Consider the following 26659-nt stretch of genomic DNA (forward strand, 5'->3'; position numbering starts at 1 on the left):
TTTTTTTTATTTGGTTGGGAACTGGCCGGTTTTGGCAATATCTGTATGGAGCACGTACAACGAGATATGACTGCGTTCTTCGATTGAGATGACCATGTATGGGTAAGGAAACTTTTATTTGCTCCCGTGTAATTGTAGGGCACTTTTATTTGCTCCCGTGTAATTGTAGGGCCGTTTGGTTTCGGCTCCTGAAATTTCTGTCATCTTGAATATTTAGACACATGCATGGATTATTAAATATAGATTAATTATGAAACTAATTACACAACTTATAACTAATTTGAGAGACGAATCTTTTAAGCCTAATTAGTCCATGATTTGACAACATGATGCTACAGTAAACATATGCTAATGACATATTAATTAGATTTAAAAAAATTGTCTCGCAAATTAGCCTCCGTCTATGTAATTGGTTTTGTAATTAATCTATATTTAATGCTCTTTATTAGTATCTAAATATTTGATGTGACATGAATTTTAGGAGCGATTAAAGAACCAAAAAACCCCTAGATCTATTCATGTATTTATACCGAAAAGATCAGCCGCACTATAACTATAAATATATAATAACGGGGTCAATTGACACACACAACCTATCAATACATCTATCTTTTATTTTTTGCCTTATATTCCAATCTACTATTTCTTCTTGTTCTTCGTTATCGATGATGTTCATTGCTTCAATGATTAGAGCGGTCAGACCGATCAGGGGCAGCTCGTAGCCGCCGCATGCCCTGACAGGCCCCTCCTAGACGTGTGGGGTTTCAGATATCAAGAGACCTTGCCACGTGCCTATATATATCGTGGTTCAGCGAGGCTCCTCCGACGTGTCCTGCGTGCGAACAAGACCTTACACGTGTACAGGTGTGTGAACCAACGTGCAGTGAAAAGAACATCTGTGGTCATGCTCATGAACCAACGGATGAACACGCAGAGGGTAGCCGGCTTCCTAGTCGCGCTGCTGGTAGCGCTGGCTGTCGTTTCATGCAGCGGCTCGGGCGCCGGCGTCGGCCCGGTGATTAGGATGCAGCTGAGCCACACCGACGCCGATCGCGGGCTGGCCCCACGCGAGCTGCTGCAACGCATGGCACTGCGCAGCAAGACCCACGCCGCGCGGTTCCTCTCCGGCTCGTCGTCGTCGTCCACTGTCTCGGCGGTCCCAGGGAAGGGCCAACCGTTCGCAGATGAGTGCCTGGTCAGCTTCGCCATCGGCAAGCCGCCGCAGCCTGTGAAGATGACGCTCGACACCGGCAGCGACCTCATCTGGACGCAGTGCCAGCCGTGCATCGCCTGCTACCACCATGCCCTCCCTTACTTCGACATGTCCAACTCTAGCACGATTGTGCCGTTCCCTTGCAACTCCTCGACGTGCGGGCAGCTGCCGTGGCCGTCGTGCAGTGGCACCACCACCACCCAAGTTTGGGGCAACCAGACATGCGCATTACGTAAAAAACGATTTTAGCAATGGTTCAATTTTTTTTTTGTAGGGGCGGCTGGTGATGGAGCCGCCCTACAGTGACGTGCTCGGGTGCCCAGACACCAGCCGCCCCTATAAATGGAACAGCAGGGGTGGCTGGTGTTACGAGCCGCCCCTACAAATGGGGTCTGATTTATAGGGGCGGCTCAATCACCAGCCGCCCCTGGAAATGCTATTTGTAGGGGTGGCTGGTGATTGAGCCGCCCCTACAAATGACCCCGTATTTATAGCACCGATTTGTAGGGGCGGCTCAATCACCAGCCGCCCCTACAAATGCCCCTCATATAAAACAGATGCAACACATTCTTTCTCCTCGGGTCACTCACTCCAACCCGTGAAAAAAGGTGGGGAGGCCTTGGGCACCTCCCAAAAATTGCTCTACTAAGGGGGAAAGGTTTTGGTCTCAAATTCTTTGGTGGAGAGGTTGTACAAGGTAAGAAAATGTTATTCCATACTTTTTTTGAAGTTTTAATGTTTGGTTAGTGAGTAATTAGAGTTTTATTTTTCTCTCTCTTCTATGGTGCTTGAGCTATTTATGAAGCAAATTAGACCCAATTTTTAAATGTACTAGGGTAAATTAGGGAGGGGAACAAGATCATACCCTTATTTAGTCCATGTTTCTTGATTTTAGTGAACAATTAGTTAGTTTTATGGATGTTTCATGTGCATGTGGATCTAGATCTAGGGTTTGGTTTTTTTATTAGTTTCGTTTTTGTAAATTTATGTTTGATGAAATTGGACTAGGGTTTGTATGAAAGATATTGGGTAAAGTATAATTCTTGCTAATTGTTGTCTTTGAAATTATTTATTGTAATCAATAAATATGTATTTTAATTATTTATGGATAAATGGGTCGTTAATTAATTTTCTTTTACCATGGTGTATTTGTATGCTTTATGTAATTATATTAGATTTATATTCATATATATCTGAAGTATATACAATTATTCTCAAGTAATTATTAATTTGTTTCATTTTTATATATATCTGAATAAGTACTCCTTTAATGTTTGTTTTATTGTTGTTATAAAAGATGGAGTACAAGAACTCTTGGATGTATGGTTCGTTAAGGTTCAAGGCAGATTTTCGTGAAGAGGTGGATAAATTTATTGAAGCTACAAAGAAACATGCAACGACATTGAAAGAGAATAAGGATACAATTATTTGCCTATGTAAAGATTGCAAGAACCGTATGGCATGGACAGATGTGACTATCATCAGATCACATTTGATTATGTGAGGATTTGTTGAGGACTACACAGTGTGGATTCATCATGGTGAAACGGTTATTGTTAACGATGAGGATGAGGAGGAATACGACGACGAAACCATAGAATCCCTGTCCCAATATTCAGCAGAGCTTGATGCACGAATGGATTTCGAGTTTGACAATGAACAAGGTGGTGATGCTGGTGGTTGGGATGGTAACGACGAAGGTGGTGCCAATAATGATGGTGGAGCACGTGTCGGGGATGAAGATGATTTGGAGGACATGATTTGAGCCCTTGGACCAGAGATTTTACTAAATAGCCCGAAAGGTCTAGAAAATTTAGAAAGGGTGACAAAAGCATCGAAGGAGACTGTGTATGGTGTTGAAAAGGATTGTCCGATACATTGGATATTGCTACGTTTTGTGCTTGAGCTGCTCATCCTAAAGGCTAAGTATGGCTGGTTAGACTGTAGTTTTAATGATCTATTGCATCTCCTGTCATAGGTGCTGCCACAACCAAACTCAGTTCCCACCAGCACATACCAAGCGAAGAAGGTCATAAGTCCATTGACAATGGGGGTTGAAAAAATCCATGCATGCCCCAACCACTGTATACTTTTTTGTGGCGAAATGTTCAAGTCACTGGATAAATGTCCCCGGTGTGGGGCCAGCCGGTACAAGAACAATGACCTTTACGGTGGGGACGAAGCCTCCACGGGGAAAAAGAGGAATAAGAAGGGTACCAAAAAGGTGGTACAAGAATCTCAGCCCCCAGAGGACACTCTATTAGGCAACGATGTAGAGTAGAGAAGAATTCCTTCCCTGGTAATGTGGTACCTGCCAGTGACCGACCGCTTGAGACGTATCTTCGTAAACCCTAAAAAAGCCGCACTTATGACATGGTGGGATGATGAGCACAAGGTGGATGATGATAAGATTGCACACCTGGCTGATTGTAGTCAGTGGCAAAGGTTTGATGAGAAGCACAAAGAATTCAGCGATGACCCAAGGAATGTATGGTTTTGCTTGAGCACCGATGGAATGAATCCCTTCAATAAGAGGATGAGCGACCACAGCACATGGCCAGTGATCTTGACCATGTACAACATCCCAACATGGCTGTGTCAAAAGAGAAAGTACCTTCTCCTCACTATTCTTATTTCTGGCCCTAAACAACCAGGCATTGATATAGACGTGTTCCTCGAGCCCTTGATGCAAGAAATGGAGAGGCTATGGAGGCATGGGGAGCAGATGTACGATGCATTCCGAAAGGAGAACTTCATATGTAGAGCAATAATATTTGTTACTACCAATGATTACCCCGCGTTGTTTGCTTTGTCTGGATAGTTCAAAGGAAAGACGGGATGCTTGGTTTGCTTGGATGGTACTACATGGGTGTACCTAGATGCATCCAAGAAGATAGTTTACCTAAGGAACCGACGCTTCTTAAAGATAAGTCACAAGTACCGCAGCAAATTATTCTTTAGATTTTATGACAACGCCCCAGAGATTGAACCCCCTCTGGAGAGACATCATAACAGAGAACACGTGTATAGAATGGTGAAAAACAAACGTATCGTCTATGGAAAGAAGAATCCGGATGGGACGAACAGAGATAGAAGCACACCTCCTGTCGAAGGCGTACCTTTCAAGAAATAATCGATCTTTTTTTAGTATCTACCTTATTGGCCAGACTTGGAGGTCCCCCATGACATTGATGCTATGCACGTGCAGAAAAATGTCTTTGAGAGTCTCATTGCTACCTTGATGGACACAGGCAAGTCAAAGGATGGTTTGAAAGCACAGAAAGACATGGTGCAGCTAAATGTGATGCCACAGCTTCACCCGGTACCTGAGGCTAATGGAAAATACACTCTGCCCATGGCGTGCTTCAACCTAACACCAGACGAGAAGAGAGCTATATGCACTTTCCTGAGAGGGATCAAAGTCTCGACTGGGTTTTCAACAAATGTGAAAAATCTAGTGTTGATGAAGGACTTGTCAATAACACACTACAAGGCTCACGATTGCCATGTGATGCTGACAATATTTCTACCTATTGCAGTCAGGGCTATAAAGCCAGAGTTCTTGAAAATGGCCATCACCCGCATGTGCTACTTCTTTTCGAAGATCTCACAGAAGATGATTGGCAAGGAAGAGCTGAGTAACCTACATGAATTTGTGGTGGAGACACAAAACCAACTGGAGATGTGTTTACCTCCTACTTTTTTTGATATAATGCCACATCTCATGATTCACATGGTTCATCAAATACAGGCGCTTGGCCCTTGCTACTTGCATGAAATGTGGTCCTATGAGCGGTTCATGTCGGTTCTAAGTCGATACGTGTATAATCGAGCATACCCAGAGGGCTCCATGATAGAGGGTTACAGTACTGAAGAAGTCGTCAAGTGTTGTCAAGAGTACCTAAAAGTACAGAAAGGGATTGGTAAACCCGATTCTCATCACAAGGGTAGGCTGGCTAGGAAGGGCACCAGTGGTAGAAAAGTGTTCATCGACCATGATTACAAAGAGGTGAGTCGGGCGCATTATAGTGTCTTGCAGAGTACACAACTGATGCAACCGTATATTGATGAACACTTAGCTATCATTGTGGCGGAGAGAAATGGCCATTCAGATGATTGGGTCATGTAACACAAAAGACGACTAACTACATGGTTGAAGGACCAAAACATACCGCCTGGAGAAACCATAGACTCTATTATCATCAGTAGGTTGGCGGAGGGGCCATCGAGACAAGTGACATCTTCGAATGCTTATGATATCAATGGGTATACGTACTATACCCACGCAAAGGATAGTAAATATGTGAACCAAAACTGCGACGTTCGAATAGAGGCTCTCGATGGATTAGGGCGAAAGATCCAATATTTTGGCATCATTGAAGAGATATGGGAACTTGACTATGGAAGGGATATAATGGTGGCCCTGTTTTGATGCCGCTAGATCAAACAACACCAACTGAACGAGATCGGATTGAGAGTCCTGGACCTCAAGAATCTAGGCTACTAAGATGACCCTTGGGTGCTCGCTTCACGTGTCGCACAAGTTTTCTATATGTCTAATGCACAAAGTAACCTCCCCCCGAAGAAGAAGACAAAGCACGTGGTTGCCTCCGGGAAACATCACATTATTGGAGTTGATGGCGTGGACGATGTTGAAGCTTACAATAACTACGATGAGATGCCGCTATTCATAGACTTTCCTAAGAAGATCAGTGTTGTGGAAAAGAATCTCCCCAAAGACATAATGCCATGAGAACGAAAAGGTGTCAAGGGAAAAGTCGTTACAGCGGGCTAGCTAGTTGTTGAACGTAGAGTGTTTGTGTAAGTGTGTGTTTGTAAGACTTCATTTATGCATACGTGTGAGACTATATATTTATGTACATGTATAAGACTACATATTTTTGTACGTGTGTGAGACTATATTTTATGCATGTGAGACTACGCTTTGCAACTCCAGATGACTCTATTTGAACATCCACTCTATTACTACTAAAACTTTATGAAATCACTTAACACTTTATGAAATGAAGAAATGACTAAAATAAAAGTAGGAGATCTTGATGAGTTATACAACTCTTATATTCATCACCTTTACAGCTGAAATCATTTAGTGTTTGAAAATCAGGTTTGAAGCTGTCATTTTCTGAAATTTAAAATTTGAATTATCACATGAAGAAGTGATCAAAATAAAAGTTGTAGACAGTGAGGAGTTCAACAACTTTTATGTTCACGACTTTTATTGTTGAAATCATTTAAGGTTTCAAAATCTTGTTTGAAGTTGCCATTTAGTGAAATTCAAAATTACAACGGTTCAAATTTGGTCAAATGAAAATATGATCAAAATAAAAGTTGTACATATTGATGAGTTGTACAACATTGGTATTCATGAGTTTTTCATCTGAAATCATTTACTCTTTCAAAATATTGTTTCAAGTTGAAATTATTTGAATTTCAAAATTTGAATCGTTCAAACAAAGTCACATGATAAGATGACCAAAATAAAAGTTGTACATGTCGATGAGTTATACAACTTTTATGTTTACAATGTTTTCATTTTATTTAATTTAAAGTCATAAAATTGTAGTCGAAGTTTTAAAATTCAAATTTATATTTTTTGTTTTTTTTGTTTTCTATATTGTTTTGACTACCATTGTTTTTATATTACTTTTATTTATACACAATTATATATACACAATTATTTTTATAGTCACAATTGTTTTATATATACACAATTGTTTTTATAGTCACAATTGTTTTATATATACACAATTGTTTTTATAGTCATAATTGTTTTTATAGTCACAATTATTTTATATATACACAATTGTTTTATATATATGCAATAATTTAAAGTCACAATTGTTTTATATATACACAATTGTTTTTATAATACAGAATTAACAATTAAAAAAATAAAAATATATTTCTAGGGGCGGTTGGATCAGGAACCGCCCCTACAAATGCATGTGTAGGGGCGGCTAGATCAGGAACCGCCCCTACAAATGCATTTCTAGGGGCGGCTGGATCAAAAACCGCCCCTACAAATATATTTCTAGGGGCGGTTGGATCAAAAACCGCCCCTACAAATCATCCTGTCTATATATACGAGGGCTCACGGGTGTTGTCTTCATTTGGGCGCTCTCTTCTCCTCCGACGCTGTCAGGCTGCCCCGCCGACGCCGTGCCCCTTCCCCGCCGACGCCGGCCCGCGCCACTTCCCCTCACCCGCGCGCCCCATATCCGCCCCCGTGCGCCTGCTCCTTCCCTGCACCCGCGCGCCTGCTCCTCCCCGCCCTAGGGTTTCTAACCCCGCCGCCGACGCCCACCCGCTCCCTAGTGGTTGGCCCCCGTCGGCCGGCCGCTTCCCCTTACCCGCGCGCCCCATCTCCGCCCCCGCATGCCTGCTCCTTCCCCGCACCCGCGCGCCTGCTCCTCCCCGCCCTAGGGTTTCTGACCCCGTCGCCGACGCCCGCCCGCTCCTCGGTGGTTGGCCCCCGCCGGCCGGCCGCTTCCCCTCACCCGCGCGCCCCCATCTCCACCCCCGCGCACCTGCTCCTTCCCCGCACCCCACGCCTACTCCTCCCCACCCTAGGGTTTCTGACCCCGCCGCCGACGCCCGCCCGCTCCCCGGTGGTTGGCCCCTGCCGGCCGGTCGCTTCCCCTCACTGCCCCAGTGCCTCGGCGCCATCTACGGCGTGGGGCTCGTCAAGGCATTCCAGAGCGCCTACTTCGACAGGTACGACGGCGGCACCAACTCGCTCGCGTCGGGGTACTCCCGTGGGACGGGGCTCGGCACAGAGATCATCGGCACCTTCGTGCTCGTCTACACCGTCTTCTCCGCCACCGACCCCAAGCGCAGCGCCCGCGACTCCCATGTCCCGGTGAGCACTCGACCAACGCCACCGCCTCTTCCTTTTTTTCTTTTAGCTTTGTGTCTCGATCTGCTGCTACTTGCTTAGTTGAGAGTATACTATTTTGTAGCTTAAAAGTTGGCTTGTTTTAATACTTGGCATCACTCGTAAGTTGAGTCCTAGGCGAGCTTAATTAGAGCTCAAGTCATGCTAGCTAATCACATGCTCAAATCTTGGCAACGTACATGGCAGACACTCTCAAATTTCAAATCTGGCACATTACATGATTACAACAGATAAGTGGGAAAAGACTAAACACAACTCTAATTAAAATATTGTTACTGCATCGATGTGTGGTGTCATCAAACAATTCTAGTTTTGGAATAAAGCAATCCTAGCAGATTCCGAGCAAAGTGTGTGCTTGAGAGTTTGTCACCTAATCTAGCTAGAGCTCTTTTGCTCGCTAGTGAGGATTTCTATCTTTGGAGTTTAACCAGCGCTAGAGGCATTTCAATCCTCCTTGCCGTTGTTGAGTTGAGTTTTTTAGGTCATGTCGTTTTTACCTTGGGCAAAGGCGCTATTGTTGTATGCGTGTGAGTTTGTGTTGAGTTCGTGCGGATTTGTAAGGGCTCTCACCCCTTTTTTCTCTTCTTAATATAATGATACACAGCTCTCCTCTACATGTTCGAGAGAGAAAAAAATCTTGCTCATAACACTAAAAAAATGATCCGAGTATAACTTATAGATCCATCCATGGGGCTTCCTAAGAAGTAATTCTCATCTGATGAGAGTGTAACCAAACTGTGCAACAATGTCAGTTTCAGTACTAGGGAACATAAACATTGTCTAGCACTAAGGAAAGAACATTAGTGTTACCTACAAACTGCTGACGACATAGAAATAACTCTTGAAAATTTATCCATGCCAGCCTGCATGACAAGTTTCAGGGAAAGAACGTCACTTTTAGATCGACATAGCCACGATAATCCCCTTGTTTCCAAATCGAGTAGACCAGCACCAATGTCTGAACCTAGAAATAAGATGAACAAGTGAAAAGTAAACCCCAAGCGAAAAGGATGCTGTATTGTGCCAGTAACATAAGCAGGTTGCGAATTGCAAAAACTGTAAGAATGAGAACATCTTGTTATTCATCTGTCACTAAGAGTAACATGCCTAATTCCTATCGAGACTGCATATCCTAGGTAATGTCTGACTTCCAAAGATGACGTTCTTCATTCAGTCCAGAGCTCCAGCAAACCCAGTATGTTCAGTGGTCTCACGTTCTTTCAGAATATGGCCACCATTTGCTCCAGCCTCCACGGCTCCAAGTTAGTAGTGTAGTAGTACTAGTCCAGAATTAGATCACTCAAGTACCATGCATATAAAACAGCCCAGCACGTGATCCCAACCAAGCTCCCCCAGCTGTGGTTTAGATCAAACAGCGAAGAACTACACAAGTCATGGCTGCTTTCGGGCCAACAAAATGCCGTGATGAGAGTGTCTGCCATGCTCTGTGCAAATAGTAGCTCCCCTGTTTTGATGCTCCAAATGCGAACAGTGCAGTCTTGACAGGATAAACAAGCTTCATAGATTTTTTGTCGACTGAAAGTGGCAAGCTACACCTTGGTAAATTCTTTTAGCTTTATAGAAATATATGGATAGAACATTGGTACCTTGACAAATGGATAATCGACAAGAAGTCGAGAAGCAACAGATGGGAATGATTGGAGCAATCCATCATACATCTCCTTTGATGCCCAACTAGCTATAGATTCATGCATTCTGTATTGTGTTGTTAATGTCGTAGTGAGCAGTCCATCATGTAGTGATGAAGCCCTCTCTAACAAAGACATTCCTAGCCCACCTTCCATAGCCTCTCTTGATAATACTACTGGTGCAAGCTGACGGTGATCACCAGCAAGAATGAAACGCTTTCCCTATAATATAGGGATCCAACATGAGTATTTTTGGTCATTAATCCTAGCTGTTCTTTCATTGTATGCTTGCAGCCTTGCACTTGTTTGTTTAATTAGTGGGACTTCGCATCCAGTTTCATTTTTTTGGGAATAAATATCTGCTAAGTAGAAATAATCCTTGCATTTATATTATTCTTCTTACATTGTCATTTGTATGCTTGCAGCCTTGCACTTGTTTGTTTATATTATTGTGGCCGGTGGCTACTAATCTTCTCTGTACTTGCTGTCTTCTCTGTACTCCTCTTCTACTACTACTCTCCTCTACTCCACTCTACTCCTCTCCTCTCCTAAGCAGATGTTGCTTTTTTTGCTACTTCTACTACTTCCCTACTACTACTGTCTACTACTTCTGATTGTCCGATCTGCTTATTAGGTTTGGAAGATATTAAGCATATGATGTTCTTACATTGTCATGTTGCTTTTTCTGGGAAGCAGCACCTGCTTTTTTTTTGCCAAATCCCCCCTCTCCTCTATTTGTTGCCACCTTTCCTATCCTCTATGTTTTGGAAGCAGCACCTGCTTTTTTTTGCCAAATCTCCCCTCTCCTCTCCTCTCCTTTGTTTTGCCAATGATGAAATCGTCCAAGACCATACATTATATGGAATATGAGCTGATGATTAAGAACTTGTGAGGAACTTGGCATCATTAGCAGCCGCCCCCTACATTACCTTCTCTCTTCTCTATTATGATGCCTTGATGCTCTAAGTTCAAGATCAGATGATGTTTGACATGTTTCTGAGGCCTCTACCACTGCTACTTCTCATTTTTTATATATTATTGTTTTATAGGACTACTTTGGTTTATAGACCTTTTTTATTTCTTATACCTTCTCACGTACCTAAAGCACACTTTCTGCATCTATTAGAATAAAGCGCGAAATAATGTCGTGGACACCAGACAATGCAGCCGATGCCCCGAGCATGATGAGCAGCCAACCCTTGAGGAGCAAGCACTAGAGGATCAGCTTACTCAAGAACAGTTCAATGAGGAGGTACAAAATGATCTAGAAGTGATGCTTACTCAGGAGCAGTGTGACGAGGAGAAAGGCCCCGAAGGAGAGGCTGCTGAAGGTGAAGAAGAAGAGGATGATGCTGATGATGACTCAGAAGAGGGATATGTAAGTCTTGAGGATCCTTTCCCATGTGAAGCCAGAAGGAGGCCAACGGAGGAAGATTTGGACAAGGACTTTGACCCGAACGAGGAGGTAGGGAAAAAGCCTTAGCTTGTAAATTTTGCTAAAGCTTTGGCTATGTTACCTCTGCTAACACTTTGACCTATCGTATATATAAGTCCCTCCTAAAACTCGGAAAAGACGACATCGACATCCACGACATCTCGCTGGACAAGATGGAGTAGAGGAAAGGAGAGCAGAGGCAACAACCATAGAGACAGATCATGATGCCTCTACTCCACAACCTGAAGACACAACCATGACTACCAAGCCTAAGAGGAAACGAGGGGATAGAAAAGGAAATCTATATCCAAATAAGGCATGCTATGTGATAACGGAGGTCAGGCCAGCAGGGGAGGTCCTTGAGCCAAAGGAATTAAGAGGATGATTCTGTAATGCGATCAGGGCCCTAGTAAGAGATAAATTGAACCCAGCAATCCCTAACTAGAAAGAGGTACCAGAGAACAAAAAGAATGAACTATGGGATAGGCACCTGAGGGTCAATTTTAGATTTCCGAAGGGTAAGCACGAACTGGTAAAAAAATCCTTTCAGGATGATGGGAGAGGTATTCCGACGTTAGAGGTCGGAGCTCAACACGAAGTATATCCAAAAGGGGTTAACTCCCTTCAAAGAGTTTGGCAAAATAACTCCTAGTCAATGGGAGGAGCTCGTGGCTCAGAAGACTTCACCGGAGGCATTGGAGCTCAGTGCCCGTAACACCGAGCTGGCGAAGAGGAACAAACACCACCATCATCTAGGCCCTGGTGGCTACTATGCCAAGGAAGAGCAGTTTGGGAAGATGGACGAAGAGGCCACAGCTGCTGGAAATATTGATGTGATGAATCTGAAGGTACGCTCAAGAAACTGGATATATGTGAGGAGTACAGAATCATACGATAGTAATCTTAAGTTTGATAAGTCGGAGACCCAAGAGGCGGTATCAAGGATACTGACATATGCTGAAGACAAGGAGACGGGCTCCTTCAATCCTTCCAGAGAGAGGGACGAGCTTAGCCTTGGCTTGGGAAACAAGGAGCACACAGGCTGCACCAGGGGGCTAGGGAAAAGGATGACCTAGAAGCAAGGATTCAAAGAGGATAGGCACATGTACAAGAAATATGGCCGAGACCGGGAGACTAGTCTTGAGCTCCAAGTAAAGGCTCTAGTTGCGAAGGTGCTGGAGGAGCAAGGACTATCTATGGAGCCACGGATATTAGTGACGCCACCGGGAGAACTGGCATTAGTTGGCAGCCCTCTAAAAGTTCCTAGCAGCCAAGGTTCCACTACAGCCTCAACCCCCGTCGATCGCATACGGGAACCAACTAGTTGCACCTTGGTGTTTCTAAGCGGCCGACAAAACACTGTGATGGAGGTGGCAACGGGTGTGGCACATCCTCCCGGTGGCTTACACCACAATAATAAGATACCGTCGGACTACACTAGGGTCGATGTGCATACCGTGAAGCCTGAGTTCATGCAGTGGAGGATAGACTACGCAACTCCCGAGGGACTGGTGTTACTCGAAGACATTATTGGGCAGTTCATCCTCTGGCACAAACGGGACATTATATTGACTGCTTCTTCATCGCCTCCCCCTCTCCCAAATTTGGAGCGAGTTGTTGAGGTTGGGGAGATATTTTCACCGTCTCGTGACCACCACATGCCTGAGATGCCACATTCTTCCCCGCCTCCTAGCGAGCATATGCCTGATGAGATGCCATAACCTTCTCCAGCTCATACCAAGCAAGTGCATGATGAGATGCCACAGTCTTCTCAACAAGCACAACCGATACATGAACGAGTGCCTCCTAAAGAAGGTGATGCACAAGAAGACGAGGACGTGCCTGAATGGGAACTTCGAAAGAAGATTCCAATCAACATAAGGCCAGTTTATGTTCCGGTGAAAGACGTCTCGTCGGTGTCCAAGTGGTATTCACATGACCAGTTCAAGCCTGAGAACCAAGTTAAACAAGTCCCAGAACGGGGTTCTGAGGAGGCCGTAACTAGCAAACTCCATCAAATTACAAAGTAGTATCCAAATGTTGATGACATCAAATGGTCAAAGGATTGCCCAAAAACATATGAAAGAGGTAAGCTCTTTATACCAAACCGGGACATCCGACGCCTACCACTGGGAATGAGAAGGTTCCATGATTGGTACTTGCGTGTTCTCCCAACGAGCATAGATCTCGTACAAGCATGCTTCCCCACCAGAACATTTGGAAGCCTAGCCGGGAAAAATTGTCTTTGACTTCAATGACATGCACACATGCTTTCACCTGGGAGAAATGGAGATGAATCTAATTCGCACGTGGTGCTTGTAAGTCCTTGTCCTCCCGATATGATATGAATGTAATCTTTGAATTTTGTTGTAACTAACCAACGTCGTGATTTGTAGAATGCAAGTGCACATTGTCAAACAAATGCCAAGTCTGAAAGCCAGGTATGTAGACCCTCAAGCTATAGCCCAACCAAATTTTAATTACCCTAAACAGTGGATAGTGGATGCCAAAGAGCTAGCTGCTGCAAAGACTCTTTAGGAGAAAGAGCGCATCTGTACGGTGAAACTAAAGGAAGAGTCCCTTAAGGTTGCGGCATACATTGCTCTGGCTTTCAAAAATCTACAACAACACTCTACTATATGGCTACCATACAACTTCGAGTAAGTTCAACTATATACTTAAAGCTTTATTCGATATATTTTATTCGATGTAAAAGAGCTTATCTAGTTCTATGATTAAATCCATGCAGCAACCACTGGATTTATATAGCCGTCGATGTCGGAAGGAGCATGGCATGGACCTTTGATTCAATAGATAAGGACCTGGTGACATACAAAGACTTCATATCGATTCTCAAGACATATACATATCGACAATCCTCATTAGCTTATATGTTTGTATACATACTTGTAACATTCACTTATGGATACTAACAAGTTGTATTTGTTAAAATAATTCGAACAGGGCATTTAGGTTCTATGTCACTCATCATCACGAAAGGCATGATCCAGCGAGGAAGGAAAAACTAGCTATAAAAACACTATGTGCGGTAAGTGTAACTTATTTCTTCAGTACTCCATTACATGGCTATCAAAAGCATTACCTAACATTTTTATATGCAAAACACACAGTGCCCCAAGCAGAGGCCTGGGAGTGTACATTGTGGATACTATATATGTTCTATGATGAGTAACACCAGTGCCTACAGGAGACACCCCTTAAGGGTAAGTTTGAACCTCTTCATCAGTAGTATAAAAACTTCGTACATGGTATGAAATACTAAACTGAAACTTGTTCTCTTGTAGTGGAGAGAAGAGAAAGGAATGAAAAAAGACCCATACAAGGATGACCAACTCTTAGAGCTCGTCGGCGACCTTTGCAACTTCATATTGGACTAGATTGTATACGTCAAAGGCGCCTACCATGACCGAGAGTCTGACTTAGGTAGAAATCCTCAGTACCAACACCTTCGTGAGACTAGAAGGCTAGCTCTAGGATGTTGATAACAATGTTTATGGAATTTGTATATTAAATAATGGATTGTATATATCCTTACGAATTGGACTTGTAATTGTAGTTTATATAATACTATTGTGCTGGTAGTCGTGTTCGAAACATTGGTCGCAGGGCGTTTGGCAACGTGAATGTGGTTCAGAACGTTGGTCGTGGGGCGTTCGGCAACGCAAACGCTGGATGGAATACGCGGAAACAAACAGTTCTGGTCGAATTTGAATTGTAAATTTGAATTTTTTTGGTAGGAAAACGTACTGTAGGAGCGGTTCTAGATTGAACCGTCCCTACAAACAGGTATTATAGAGGCGGATGGCACTACAGCAGCCCCTACAAATTGATTTATAGGGGCGCTTGGTGATTGAGCCACCCCTACAAATCGATTTGTAGGGGCGGTTCGTAATACCAGCCGCCCCTACAAATAGATTTATAGGGACGGCTCAATCACCAACCGTCCCTATAAATCGATTTGTAGGGGCAGCCTGGGAACCGCCCCTACAAATGCATGATTTGTAGAGATGGTTCGGTAGGGGCGGCTGGTCAAACCGCCCCTATAAAGGGTTACCAGCCGTCCCTAAAAATGCTTTTTGCACTAGTGGTGGCTACACCTACTTGTACGCCGACATGTCTATGACGAGCGGGATCCTCGCCACAGACACGTTCACGTTTGACGACGGCGCGGCCATGGACGGCCTGGCCCTTCGGATGTGGCTTCTTTAACCAAGGACCACTCGACTTCAACTCGACCGGTACCAGCATCGCCGTCTTGGGCCGCGGTGCCCTGTTCCTTCTGTCGTAGCTCAATGTTGACAACTTCTCCTACTGCTTCACCAACATCACGGGGTCGACGCCCAGCGCTGTGCTGCTCGGCCTACTGGCGAACCTCTATGATGGCGGCGGCGCAACCGTGAAGACTACCCCGCTCAACATGACCTTGACTTTCTCCTACTACCTGAATCTGCACAGCATCAGGGTGGGGTCAACGACGATGCAGGTGTCGGCGTCCATGTTCGCGTTGAAGGACGACGGCACCGGCGGGATGTACATCGACTCCGGCACCGCGATCACGTCGCTGCCGCCGCACGTCTTCAGCCTCCTTCACGACGCCTTCTCCTCCCAGCTGAATATGATGCTCGTGGCCGTCACATCCCAACCTAATGTTCTCTACTTCCCGGCGTCAACGCAGACGACGACGATGCCAAAGCTGCAGCTACATTTTGAGGGCGCAACGCTGGACCTGCCCCGAGAGAACTACGACTCTGTTTACGTGCCCTTAAACCCGACTTGATCCGCTTCTTTTTTTATCTAGAATAGTGTTTTCCTCTCATAAATTCCTCAAGAATTCCTTCGAACCGTCCAAATTCCTCCAGAACCATACCATCCAAACGGGCCTACGTGTTTCCGGTCAAGGACAAGAATAATGGTCAGAACTACACGTCATTGCGATACTATGGTCGCCTGGTGGGGACGACGATAGGGAACTACCAGCAGCAGAACATGCATGTACTCTACGACCTCGACGGTAACACGCTCTCTTTCATCCCGGCTCAGTGCGACAAGGTTTAAGACTACTCTCGGCCGGTGCTAGTGCTGTGTAGTGCTGTTGCCTTATTTCCCTTCGCCTTTTACACGTGAACCTGAATAATGGTGCATGTAATTTCATGTTGTATATTTTTAGGTAATGAAAATTGTTCCCGCTTCATCTTCATGAAAGACAGGCATCAATCAAAAATTCCTAAAGAGAGGACCGCAGCGAGAAAGTTAAATTTGCCCTAATTTTTTATAATTTAGCTATTTTTAAGAAAATTTACGTTTGGCCCTCTAGGAGACTTAAACTCATCTTTGGACCCTGGGGGTCGGCGCCAGGACTCATGGCACCGAGGTAACACGTCTCGGCGCCACAGATCTTGGCACCGAGCTCGACGCCATGTATTCTAGCACCGAGCATGGATTCAAAACTCACGGCCGCGGCCGCCACCGCCTCTCTCTCTCTCTCTCTCGCATGTGCGCGCTCTCTCTGCCTCTGCCACTCACCACCGCATCGTCGCCGTGTCCGCGACGCCGTCGGCCACGCCTCCTTCGCAGGCAGTAGGCCACCACCCGCCGTATGGGCCCCGCGCCCCCTGCCCCTCTAGGCCCCTGCGCAACCGCCTGGTGCTCCACCACAGCAGGCCACCGCCGTGCCCCCATCGCCGTGCAAATCTCATCCGCCCTCGTCGCCCTTCCCTCCTCTTCATCTCTGTCCGGCGGTGAGGGCGGCCCACCACCGCTCGCCGGAGCTCCCGCCGACCGGCTAGCCTCCGGGCCCTATGCCCTCTTCCCCTCTGGGCCCCTGCGCCCCCCTGCTAGGTAATTTAGTTAGTAAATTAGTTAATCTACTTTAGGTAATTTAGTTAGTAATTTTTAGAATATTTATCAAATTTAGGTAGCAAATTTAATTACATAGGTTGAAAGTTAGATGCTTATTTATTTAGTTATATTATATACTTAGGAATATATGTATGTAACTTATTTAGTTAGATTAGATTGTTAGAGACATAATTAGGGAGTTAGTTACCTATTGATTTAGTTAGCTAGTTAGTAAGTGTAGTTACCAAATCTATTATCTTGTTATAGAGATAGTTAGATACTTATTTGTTTAGGTCGATAGTTAAGTAATTTAGTTAGCAAATGTAGTTAGATATTATGGTTAGCTATCTTATAATAATATGCCCGTAATAACTTGGTTGATGTGTATACCAACTAGATGGACAACGTAGTCACCCTGTATCATGGAGGAAGTGTGGAGGAAGATGAGTTTGGTAATGTTAGTTTTATTGGAATGCAAAGGGTTCCAGTGATATTCGATGATCGGCCATTGTTTTGTGAGTTGTTTGGTAGGGCTCGTGATGAGCTTAAATGCAATTCAAATGAAGATGCCATCTTAGTTGAGGGGGTACTTCACCTTGGAAGGTCAGGGACAATTTTAAGTCGGTTGGTCCCAATTGCATCAGAGGCTCAATGGGACAAATATGTCAAAACTATCATGAAGAATGAGTTTTAATATTTGGATTTGGTTGTGCGGAAGTTGTCCAATGATCCCACTCCTCATGGGTATTCACCCCCTAATGTTCATTCATCCCCTCATGGGTTGTCGCCAGCACCAGAGAATCCGACACCCTTTGAGCCTTTGTTACCCAACCGTGAGGTGGATGTGGAAGATATGGTTGTGGTGCCCGATGCTCAATCCGCCCTAATGAGGTTGGTGTATGTCCTGGTGTCCGTGCAGAATGTGGGCCTAATGATGTTGTAGGTGCCCCTCAGGAGATCCCTTTGACCTAGAATCATCCAAGTGATTTAGTAACACTTTTGCTTTCCTTATTCTTTGTTCATTCCATTCCTTTGTCTCAGTGCTATCCATATTTGTGCTTTAAATGCAGGAGACAATCCTTATAATGATGGTTGTGCTCCTGTTCCTCCATCAACCAACATGGACCCAGGGTTTATGGCCTCTAACAGTGTAGATGTTGATATTACGAATGATGAGGAGCCTTATGGCACAACAAGGGCCGTTGATTCTGATGATGACCGCCCAGTTGTTGCTTTGAGCGAACAAGAAATGGAGCTCATTAGACGCTTATGTCCTGATCATGATCCACTGGTTCATGAATTCAGCGACCTTAGTCATTCTCAACATGCTTATGGAGAAGGAAGAGATGATGAGCTACAATAGGCTCCTGAGGCCAATGACAGCGTGGAAATTTAGAAGGGCATAGTCTTCAAGGACTTGCCCTCTTTAAGAAGGTGGCTACAGGAATATTCTATGAGGCGTAAGAGACCATTCAAGGTGAGGCACTCCCATGTGGAGCATCATTACACGGTGGTGTGCGAGATGACAGATTGCAATTGAAGGGTCTGTGCTCGCAAACAGAAGGCCACAGGGAAATTAAAGATCACCAAAATTGTAGGTCCACACACTTGTGCCTAGACAGATCTAAAATAGAAGCATAGACAGTTGACCTCTACCCTCATTGCCAGAAAGTTATACACAAGTTTGAAGGGTCAGCCCAACTTAAAGGTCAGGATAATTATGGAGATGACTAAGGAGATATTTAAGTATGACATAAAGTATGGGAAAGCATGGAGGGCAAAGCAACGAGCCTGGAAGATGATATATGGGGACTGGGAGGAGGGGTATGAGCAGTTGCCTGCAATGTTCAATGCAATGAAAGCAGCAAATCTAGGCATGCATTATGAGTATATCCCGAAGCCGAATGAATGGAAGGACGGGAGGCATATATTCTTTCGTGCATTCTGGTGCTTTCTCTAGTGTGTCGAGGCCTTCAGGCACTGTCGTCTAGTGTTATCCATTGATGGTACTTTTCTGCTTGGCAAGTACATGGGCACACTTTTAGTAGCTATTTCGTGTGACGTAGACAACGCATTGGTTCCTTTGGCTTTTGCTTTGGTGGAGAGGGAGAACAAAGATAGCTAGGGATGGTTCTTGTGGCTTGTTAGGATCCATGTCGTTGGCCCTCATAGGGAGGTAGGTGTCATATCTGATAGACACCAGGGCATACTCAGTGCCATACAGGAGCAGATTCCGAAGTATATACCTTTGCACCACCATTGGTGCACTCGACACCTTACCGAGAATTTACTTCGGAAGGATGGTACGAAGGACAACTTTCCTCTATTCGAGGAGGTTGCTCTCATGCTTGAGGTGCCGTTCTTCGAGGAGAAGTTGGAGCAGCTAAAAATGGCAACAAACGCAGAAGGTAGGCAGTGGCTGAGAGGATTGATGAGAGAACCTGATAAATGGACAAGAGCCTACGACGATGGTGGATGGAGGTACGAGTTTCAAACTAGCAACATGGCAGAGTCATTTAATAGTGTACTCAAGGGTATACGTACCATGCCCGTCAATGCCACTGTATCATTCACCTTTTATAGGCTAATTGCATGGTTTAATGATAGACACGCTCAAGCAATGGCTCTACAGAGTAATAATAAGAAATGGGCACCTAAACCTAAGAAGCATCTCGACAAGGCAAAGGAAAGGGCTGTCACACATGACGTCAATTGCTTTGACCACAGCACCGGCAAGTACCAGGTCATAGAAAGGGGTGGTATAATGTCCGAAGGTGAGGTCTGGCCATCAAGGAGTTATATTGTGGTACTTAGTAATTTCTCATGCCGATGTGGGAAAACCAGTCTTGTACCACACAAACTGAATGATCCATGCCAATGTACCATACACGTATTTTCATCATGGTTCCATCCTTATATTCTATGATTCCCATGCCTTTTTACCTAGCTTTACATGGTTAGCTAATTATAGTTTAAGCAAACAAATTTATAAAATGTCACTTAATGCAAGCTAGATTAGCATGCACACATGATTTACATGATAGTTGGCTTCAATGCATGGTTAGCTAATTTTGATCAAGTGTTGAATTTATGTACACCTCCACTGCTTGCTCTGCACTGTTCGGGTTGTCCATCTACAATTACCCAGCTTGACATCTTGGTGCACCAGGTCTTGATTCATGCCACCGGAATTGTCTCCGGTCACCACCAGCAGGCAGGGAGCACTCACCAGTGGCTGAGCATTCAGCAGCAGGCCTCAGGTGTCGAGCATCTCGTCCATCCAGCTCAACCAAGTGTTGTTATTTGAATTAGTTTGGTGACGACTATATCATTTATCTTAGCATTTCGCTTTTGCATGTGTTATTTCGTTTCTTCTCGGTTTGCATTTTGAACTAGTAATTTCAATATCAAAATTTCAGTAAGATTCTAATTTCAGATTTTAAGCGCATTAATATTTGTTTTTTCCAGGGCAACGCGCTAAAGCAATCTATGATTGAGATCGAACGGTTTCTAAGGACAGACGTGGACGAGCACACACTAAACAACTTTCTTGGAGTAAGTCGGCACTAGCCCTCTTGTTGTTTTATGCTTAAGTAAGTTGTTTGAGCTAGTGGTTTTCTACTTAATATCTTTGCATCTTTGCATGATAGAGGCTAGCACGTAGGCTGCAGCATGCTGTAGCTCATTGTGGTTGTGGTACTAGCGCGGCGATGGACGTACACGGGCCACACGCACGACAATGGGACATACCTGTAGGCCTCGGTACTTCTTCTCACGGAGGTACTAGCGCTACGACTGTGGACACTTTCCAAGGCCACGAAGATGAGGACAACGAGGAGGCCAAGGAGCGTGGTTATGATGATCTTGTCGAGTCTCAGCTCTAGGACGCTCCTTCGACTTAGCCTACGCAGGTAGCAGGAATGAGACGACGCTGTCCGCCTTGCACATATACTCCAGGCATCGACACTCTTGGCCACAAGGGTAAGGGTAAGACTAGGAGGCAGTGACGATGACTTGTGTGGAGATTTGATGCCACAAACTATTTGGGCTGCATGGACTTTGCTTATTTTGCATGTTTGGAGATTTAAAAAGTATGTAGTTACTTTCCTATAACTATTTGGGATTATATGGGCATTGTGGACTATTTGGACTATGCAGGATATGTTATGTTGATTGTGATATTCGATGTGGTTGTATTGTGCTCTTTAGATGATTAAATATTTAGTTTATATAATGATGTATCTGTTTATAACCGTGGATGCTCCTGAAACAAGGGACACTTTTGTGTTTTTTTCCTTGAATCATTAATTATACTACACTGCTAAATGGCACGAATGTAGTACACATATTAAATTTAAATTCATTACAATGTGTATAGTCTAATCGTATCGTACAGACGCTTTGCAGATGAATCTAGGCTTTTCATTAATAGTGAACGAATCTAGGCTTTTTAGACAATAGTACACCTATAGGAATGTTGGTATGCTCAAGATAGGAAGGCATGCAAGGAAGCACAACTCCACTCCATCTCCACCATCCATCTTATTACTGTTTGATCCAAGGGCTGAGATGAAGAGGCACACGAATTGCTGACAAGACACATTGAGAGGCCTCTATTCCTCCTCTCCACCTATAAATAACCCCTCACTCCCTCTCATTCACACACGCAACAAGAAAGAAGAGCACTCCTCAGTATTTTCTTTCATTGCAGTACCAATGTCTAGAGGGTCGTCTAGAGGGAGAGGAAAGGGGAAGGGAACTACCATTAGGTGGGAGGGTCCTCTTGGTCCCGATTTCTTTGAGGAAGCTCTTTATGAGAGGTTCCCAGTTGAGAGCAAAAGTGATTTCACTAAAGAGGCACCACTGAGAGGATACGATGAACGGAAAGAAGAGTGGTCAAAATACATGCATGGTGAGAACTGCCTAGTGCAGATGTTCACCGAGGGAATAGATGGAGGTTGTCGTTTCTTCAAACGCCCGCGAGCATGGGTAATTGCTATTACTATTTGTTTCTTCAATATGTTCCTCTTCTATACAACTTACATGACATACTTATTGCAGTCTTCATTGATCAAAGAAAACTATGGGTTCACTAGGTGGGTCGATCCTCGACCTATTTATTCGCATGCGGAGTACATCTACTACCTGCTGGACCATATCTTCGATCTAGAAAGGGAAGTTAGCAGTGGTTACAAGGACGACGAATAGGAAGACAACAACAATGGTGCCAATTCATAGGAGGCACTCTGCAATGATCCATATTGCACCTGCCCTAATCATAGGAACAAGGGTCCTCCGCCGCCACCCCCCGCCGCCACCACCACCAACAATGGGAGGATACTTTGGAGAAGGTGCAACGCAGTTTGCTATGTGGCCACACTACTAGGACAAACCAATCTTTTTAACGGGCCACATCCATGTGTTTGTTTTCTTGCTTTAATCATCTAAGGCATGTTAGGGTTAGTCGAAGGAAATATGTACCCTTATTTGTCATATGTTCTCACATGCTATTTCATATGCTTGTTGTTTGCTTCAATTACCTAAGGCATGTTAGGTTTAGTCCAGGACCTCTGTACCCTAGTTTGATACATGTTATCACATGCCATTTCATGTGTTGTGTGTGTTGAATTAGGTAATCCACTACTTCGTTACATTTTATTTGCACTACGTGAGCTCGTTTCACTACCTATGCAATATTAAACTAAATATTATGACAACAAATAATGAAACCAATGACACTATAAAAGGTCCAATAATAGAGCACATTAATCAACATAACAACATTTGAAGTACATGACAACAAACTAAAAGTGTATTACATGACAACACAATGCAAAGTCCAAGATTAGACAACATTGTTCATGAATATACCATAGAACTAGCAAGTTATGAAGACTACTGAGTGCAACGAGGCCACTTTTCCTTTCTCTGGGCATCGGGATTCTCCTCCATCGCTGCCTTCGCTCGTTGTGCACGCTCAAGCTTCCTCTCCATCTCCTCCCTGTGCGAAGCAACACGCCTCCTTTCCTCCTCTTCCTTGTGCTCCTTTTCTAGAGCCTCCTCTCTGCGTCTCTTCTCCATCATCTCCTTGTCCTCTGCCTACCACTGTAACAGTTTCTGCATCCACTCCTTATCTTCCGGCTTGATCTCAGTGTCGATCCACTGCTCAAAATCACAGAGCGGTGGAGGGGTCTACAACAAATGCAATTGTTACAAAACAAATAAATCATGCAAGACTTCATTTGACAGAAAATAAATATTAAACAACATCAATTTCTCACCATCTTGTTAATACGGCGCTGATGAAGTGTAGGCTCAAACGCAAAATTGGCATACATCCAATACCTCTGCCTATACGTGTCCTCTTCATCAGACTTGGCTACCTTGCAAGGATCGCCGCAAAAGCACATGGGCACTGGAACACCACTAGGCAGAGGCAACGGGTCAAAGGCATTTCCGGTCATCCGGCCATAACTACAATTGAACCAAATTTGTTCTAAGAACCGAAAGCAATGAACATTAAACCCTAAACCTAGGGTTTTTCTATTTGTTGCACATAAATAAAAACATAATATAACACGATAATAAGAGATTACCTTGGCTTACTAGCTTTACCACGCCTTGGCATCCTGCCGTTACATAATACAAAAAATAAAAAATCACTTCAAACATTAGGTACTAATGTATCTAGGGTTGCAAAATAGACGTAATATATACCAAATCAATGCATAAAATTTGATAAGGGGAGAGAAGATACCTTGCTCAGGAAGATGTATGGATCAAATCCAAGTATCCAAGGTCAAATCCGTCGATTTAAGATATTGGGTGGGTTAGGGAGAGGAAGAAACCGAGAGGAGGGAGGAAGAAATAAGAGCAGCGTTGGTAAGGGAAGCTTGGTATCGGGTTTTGAATCCATGCTCGGCGCCAGAATCCATGGCGCCGAGCTCGGCGCCAAGATCTGTGGTGCTGAGGTATCGGCCATGTGAACGCCACCTAGGATGGCCTGCTGTGCTCAGCCAGGCACCTTGGCGCCAAGATATGTAGCGCCGAGATGTGTTACCTTGGCGCCATGAGTCCTGGCGCCGACCCCCAGGGTCCAAAGATGAGTTTAAGTCTTCCAAGGGGCCAAACATAAATTTTCTTCAAAAAAGAGCCAAATTGTAAAAAAATAGGTAAATTTGCCATGTAGAGCACATACCCTCACTTATGCAGCTGTTGGATGAATTACCTCGAGATACGGGTTGCTTTTACTACTCCAGCAACAATACAGATTAACGCCATACCTACTCCCTTCAGGTCGGTAGAAGAAACACGGTCTCCAAACCATAATTTTGACTTCTTATTTTTATAAAATATTTATTAGAAAGTGATATATGTATATTTTTATGAAAGTACATTTCAATACAAATCTATTCATATGGTTTTCATATTTCAAAACTCAACAACTTAAAAGTTATTCATGATTTATATTCCCAATGTTTGACCTAAAACATGTCCAAAACGACTTTTTTTATCAACCTGGAGGGAGTATATACTACTGTGTGGTCCACACATTTTTACGGGGCTGAGCGGCGCACGCCTGGGCTAGCCTTATCCTCTCATCTTCTCTCCCCATTTGCTTTCCTCCTCTACCTTCGGTTTCCAACGCTGGGGCTTTTGTCGCTGTCTCAAACGCCGCGACGGCCGCCTCCAGCTTGCCGGCACACCGAAGCAGCCACCTTCTAGCTACCAGCCAAGCTGCATTCATCCCGCTACCAGTGCGGCGCAGCTGGCACAGACGGGCCCTAGTGCGGCCACGGCGGCGCCAGCGCCGGCGAGGGTAGGGTTCCGGCGAGCTTTCTCCTCCTCATCCTCTTGGATTTGCGAGTTAGGGTTCCGACGAGCTTCTCATCTTTCTCCCAACTCCGGCGACCTTCGAAAAAGGAAGAGCCCTAGGGACGCAGGCCGGTCAGGCGGTGGGGACGGCGGCAAGACGGTTTAGGGGCCCTAGCGGTGGTGGAGGCGGTCGGGCTAGGTCGGGATGGGGGCGAGAGGGAGGCTACCGTGAGTGCGGTAGGGTCTCGCTGGAGCTCCGCCGCCGTGGTGCGGTGGTGGAGCTCTGGCGAGACCCTGCAGCGCCGCGGCGGGGCGGGTGGGTGGCAGCGGGGCCGAGGAGCGGCTGCAGACGTGCCGTCGTCAGAGGTTGAAGATGAACAATATTGTTTTCAGAAAATGTTGCAATACAAAATACGAGCAATGTACTGGTTCGGCTGTAAAGGTTTGCACGGATCTCAAAACGAGATCCAACGGTCGCATGCCTAGGAGCAGGTGCCCTTAAGGGCAGAATTTCCACCGTAGCTACAAACTCACTCGCAAAAGCTCTAAAAAAAATACTATGACACAGTCCCCCCACCCCCGCGACATCCGTGAAAGGCGACTCGGGGGGAGGGGGGGGGGGGGGGGACCTAGCCGCTGCAGAGGGAACCCCCCTCCACGCCGGCTCCCTAGCCGCCACCGCCACTCCCCCGCTAGCAGCGCCTAAAAAGGCCACGCCTTGTAGCAGCTTCCACCTCCCCTTTCCTCCCATCGCCTCCTCTTACTGTTTTGAGATCTGAGTTTTTTTTGGCAGCAAGGACGGCCACCGGCGTGCATGAAGCACCAGATCCGAGTCCGCTGGGCATGGATCCGGTGACCCCTGCCCCCAGATCCAGCATGCGGCGGAAGAAAGGGCGCAGTGGCCAGCGAGCACACTAGCAGCTCGGCGGCGAACGGGCGGTCTGGGTTGTGGCCTCGTCCGTCCGCAGCTGGCGCTTGACCTGGGCCTGTTGTTTGACGCCGCGGGGTGGGGCTGTCGACTTCCTGTGCACGCTCAACTACACCCCGGGCCTGGATGCGGCGTCCCCCGCCCCGAATCTGACGCCACAGGGGCCGGCGGGCACAAGGGTCACCTCACCGGCCAAGGGCCACCTCGCCATGTGCGTTGGCCCTGATGTAGATGCTCATGTAGCTTATGAAGCACCGCGCTTCCGCGGCGCTGCTGTGGGAGGCCGACCATCTAAAATCGGCACTACGTCGTCGACTATAGTCTTAGTTGGGCCACCATGCATGCAAGCCAGGCCGAAGTATTTCATGTTGGACTTGGGCTATTGGATTGTTTTCTGTTGCTGGTCACCGTCTCCTTGGCGTGTCCTTCGAGCCAGCTCTCTCTCTTCCCTGTCCTCGCAAGTCCTTCCGTGACATATTTTCCTGGATGACTTGTGTTGTGCATCTTATAATCTTATGTAACTCTCGTCCAACCAACCAGGCAGAAAAATTGACTTGCCTCATCCATCCAACTAACACAGTAATACGGTGAGACGGTAAGTTTTTCCCCCACATCTCGGTGCATGCATAAGAGGAGGACGATGACACGGACAGCCATCGTGATCCCAAATAAACCCGAGGCAGCTGACTGACTGACATCGGGCCACATGATCTTGCTGATGAGGTGATGAGTTGCTTTATCTGGATCAAGACGGATGGGAGCTGCCGATCGCGTTTGCTAGCAGCGGAAGCGAAGCAACAGGAGCCAAATTAATAAAGCAGGCAATCGTGTCCGATCGAGATGG

The 26659-nt window shown here is 45.4% G+C and overlaps 1 protein-coding gene and 1 pseudogene across 1 annotated transcript; both read left to right on the plus strand.

The window, feature by feature from the left end:
• Nucleotides 1-904: 904 nt before the first annotated feature.
• On the plus strand, nucleotides 905-1462 carry LOC136465101 (aspartic proteinase nepenthesin-1-like). Its single transcript, XM_066463972.1, has one exon. The coding sequence runs from the start codon at nucleotides 905-907 to the stop codon at nucleotides 1460-1462; it is 558 nt and encodes a 185-aa protein (XP_066320069.1).
• Nucleotides 1463-2531: 1069 nt separating this feature from the next.
• LOC136462625 (uncharacterized) lies at nucleotides 2532-5654 on the plus strand (annotated as a pseudogene).
• Nucleotides 5655-26659: the final 21005 nt, after the last annotated feature.

The sequence above is a fragment of the Miscanthus floridulus genome, chromosome 7, assembly GCF_019320115.1.
Source record: "Miscanthus floridulus cultivar M001 chromosome 7, ASM1932011v1, whole genome shotgun sequence".
Taxonomy (NCBI): domain Eukaryota; kingdom Viridiplantae; phylum Streptophyta; class Magnoliopsida; order Poales; family Poaceae; genus Miscanthus; species Miscanthus floridulus.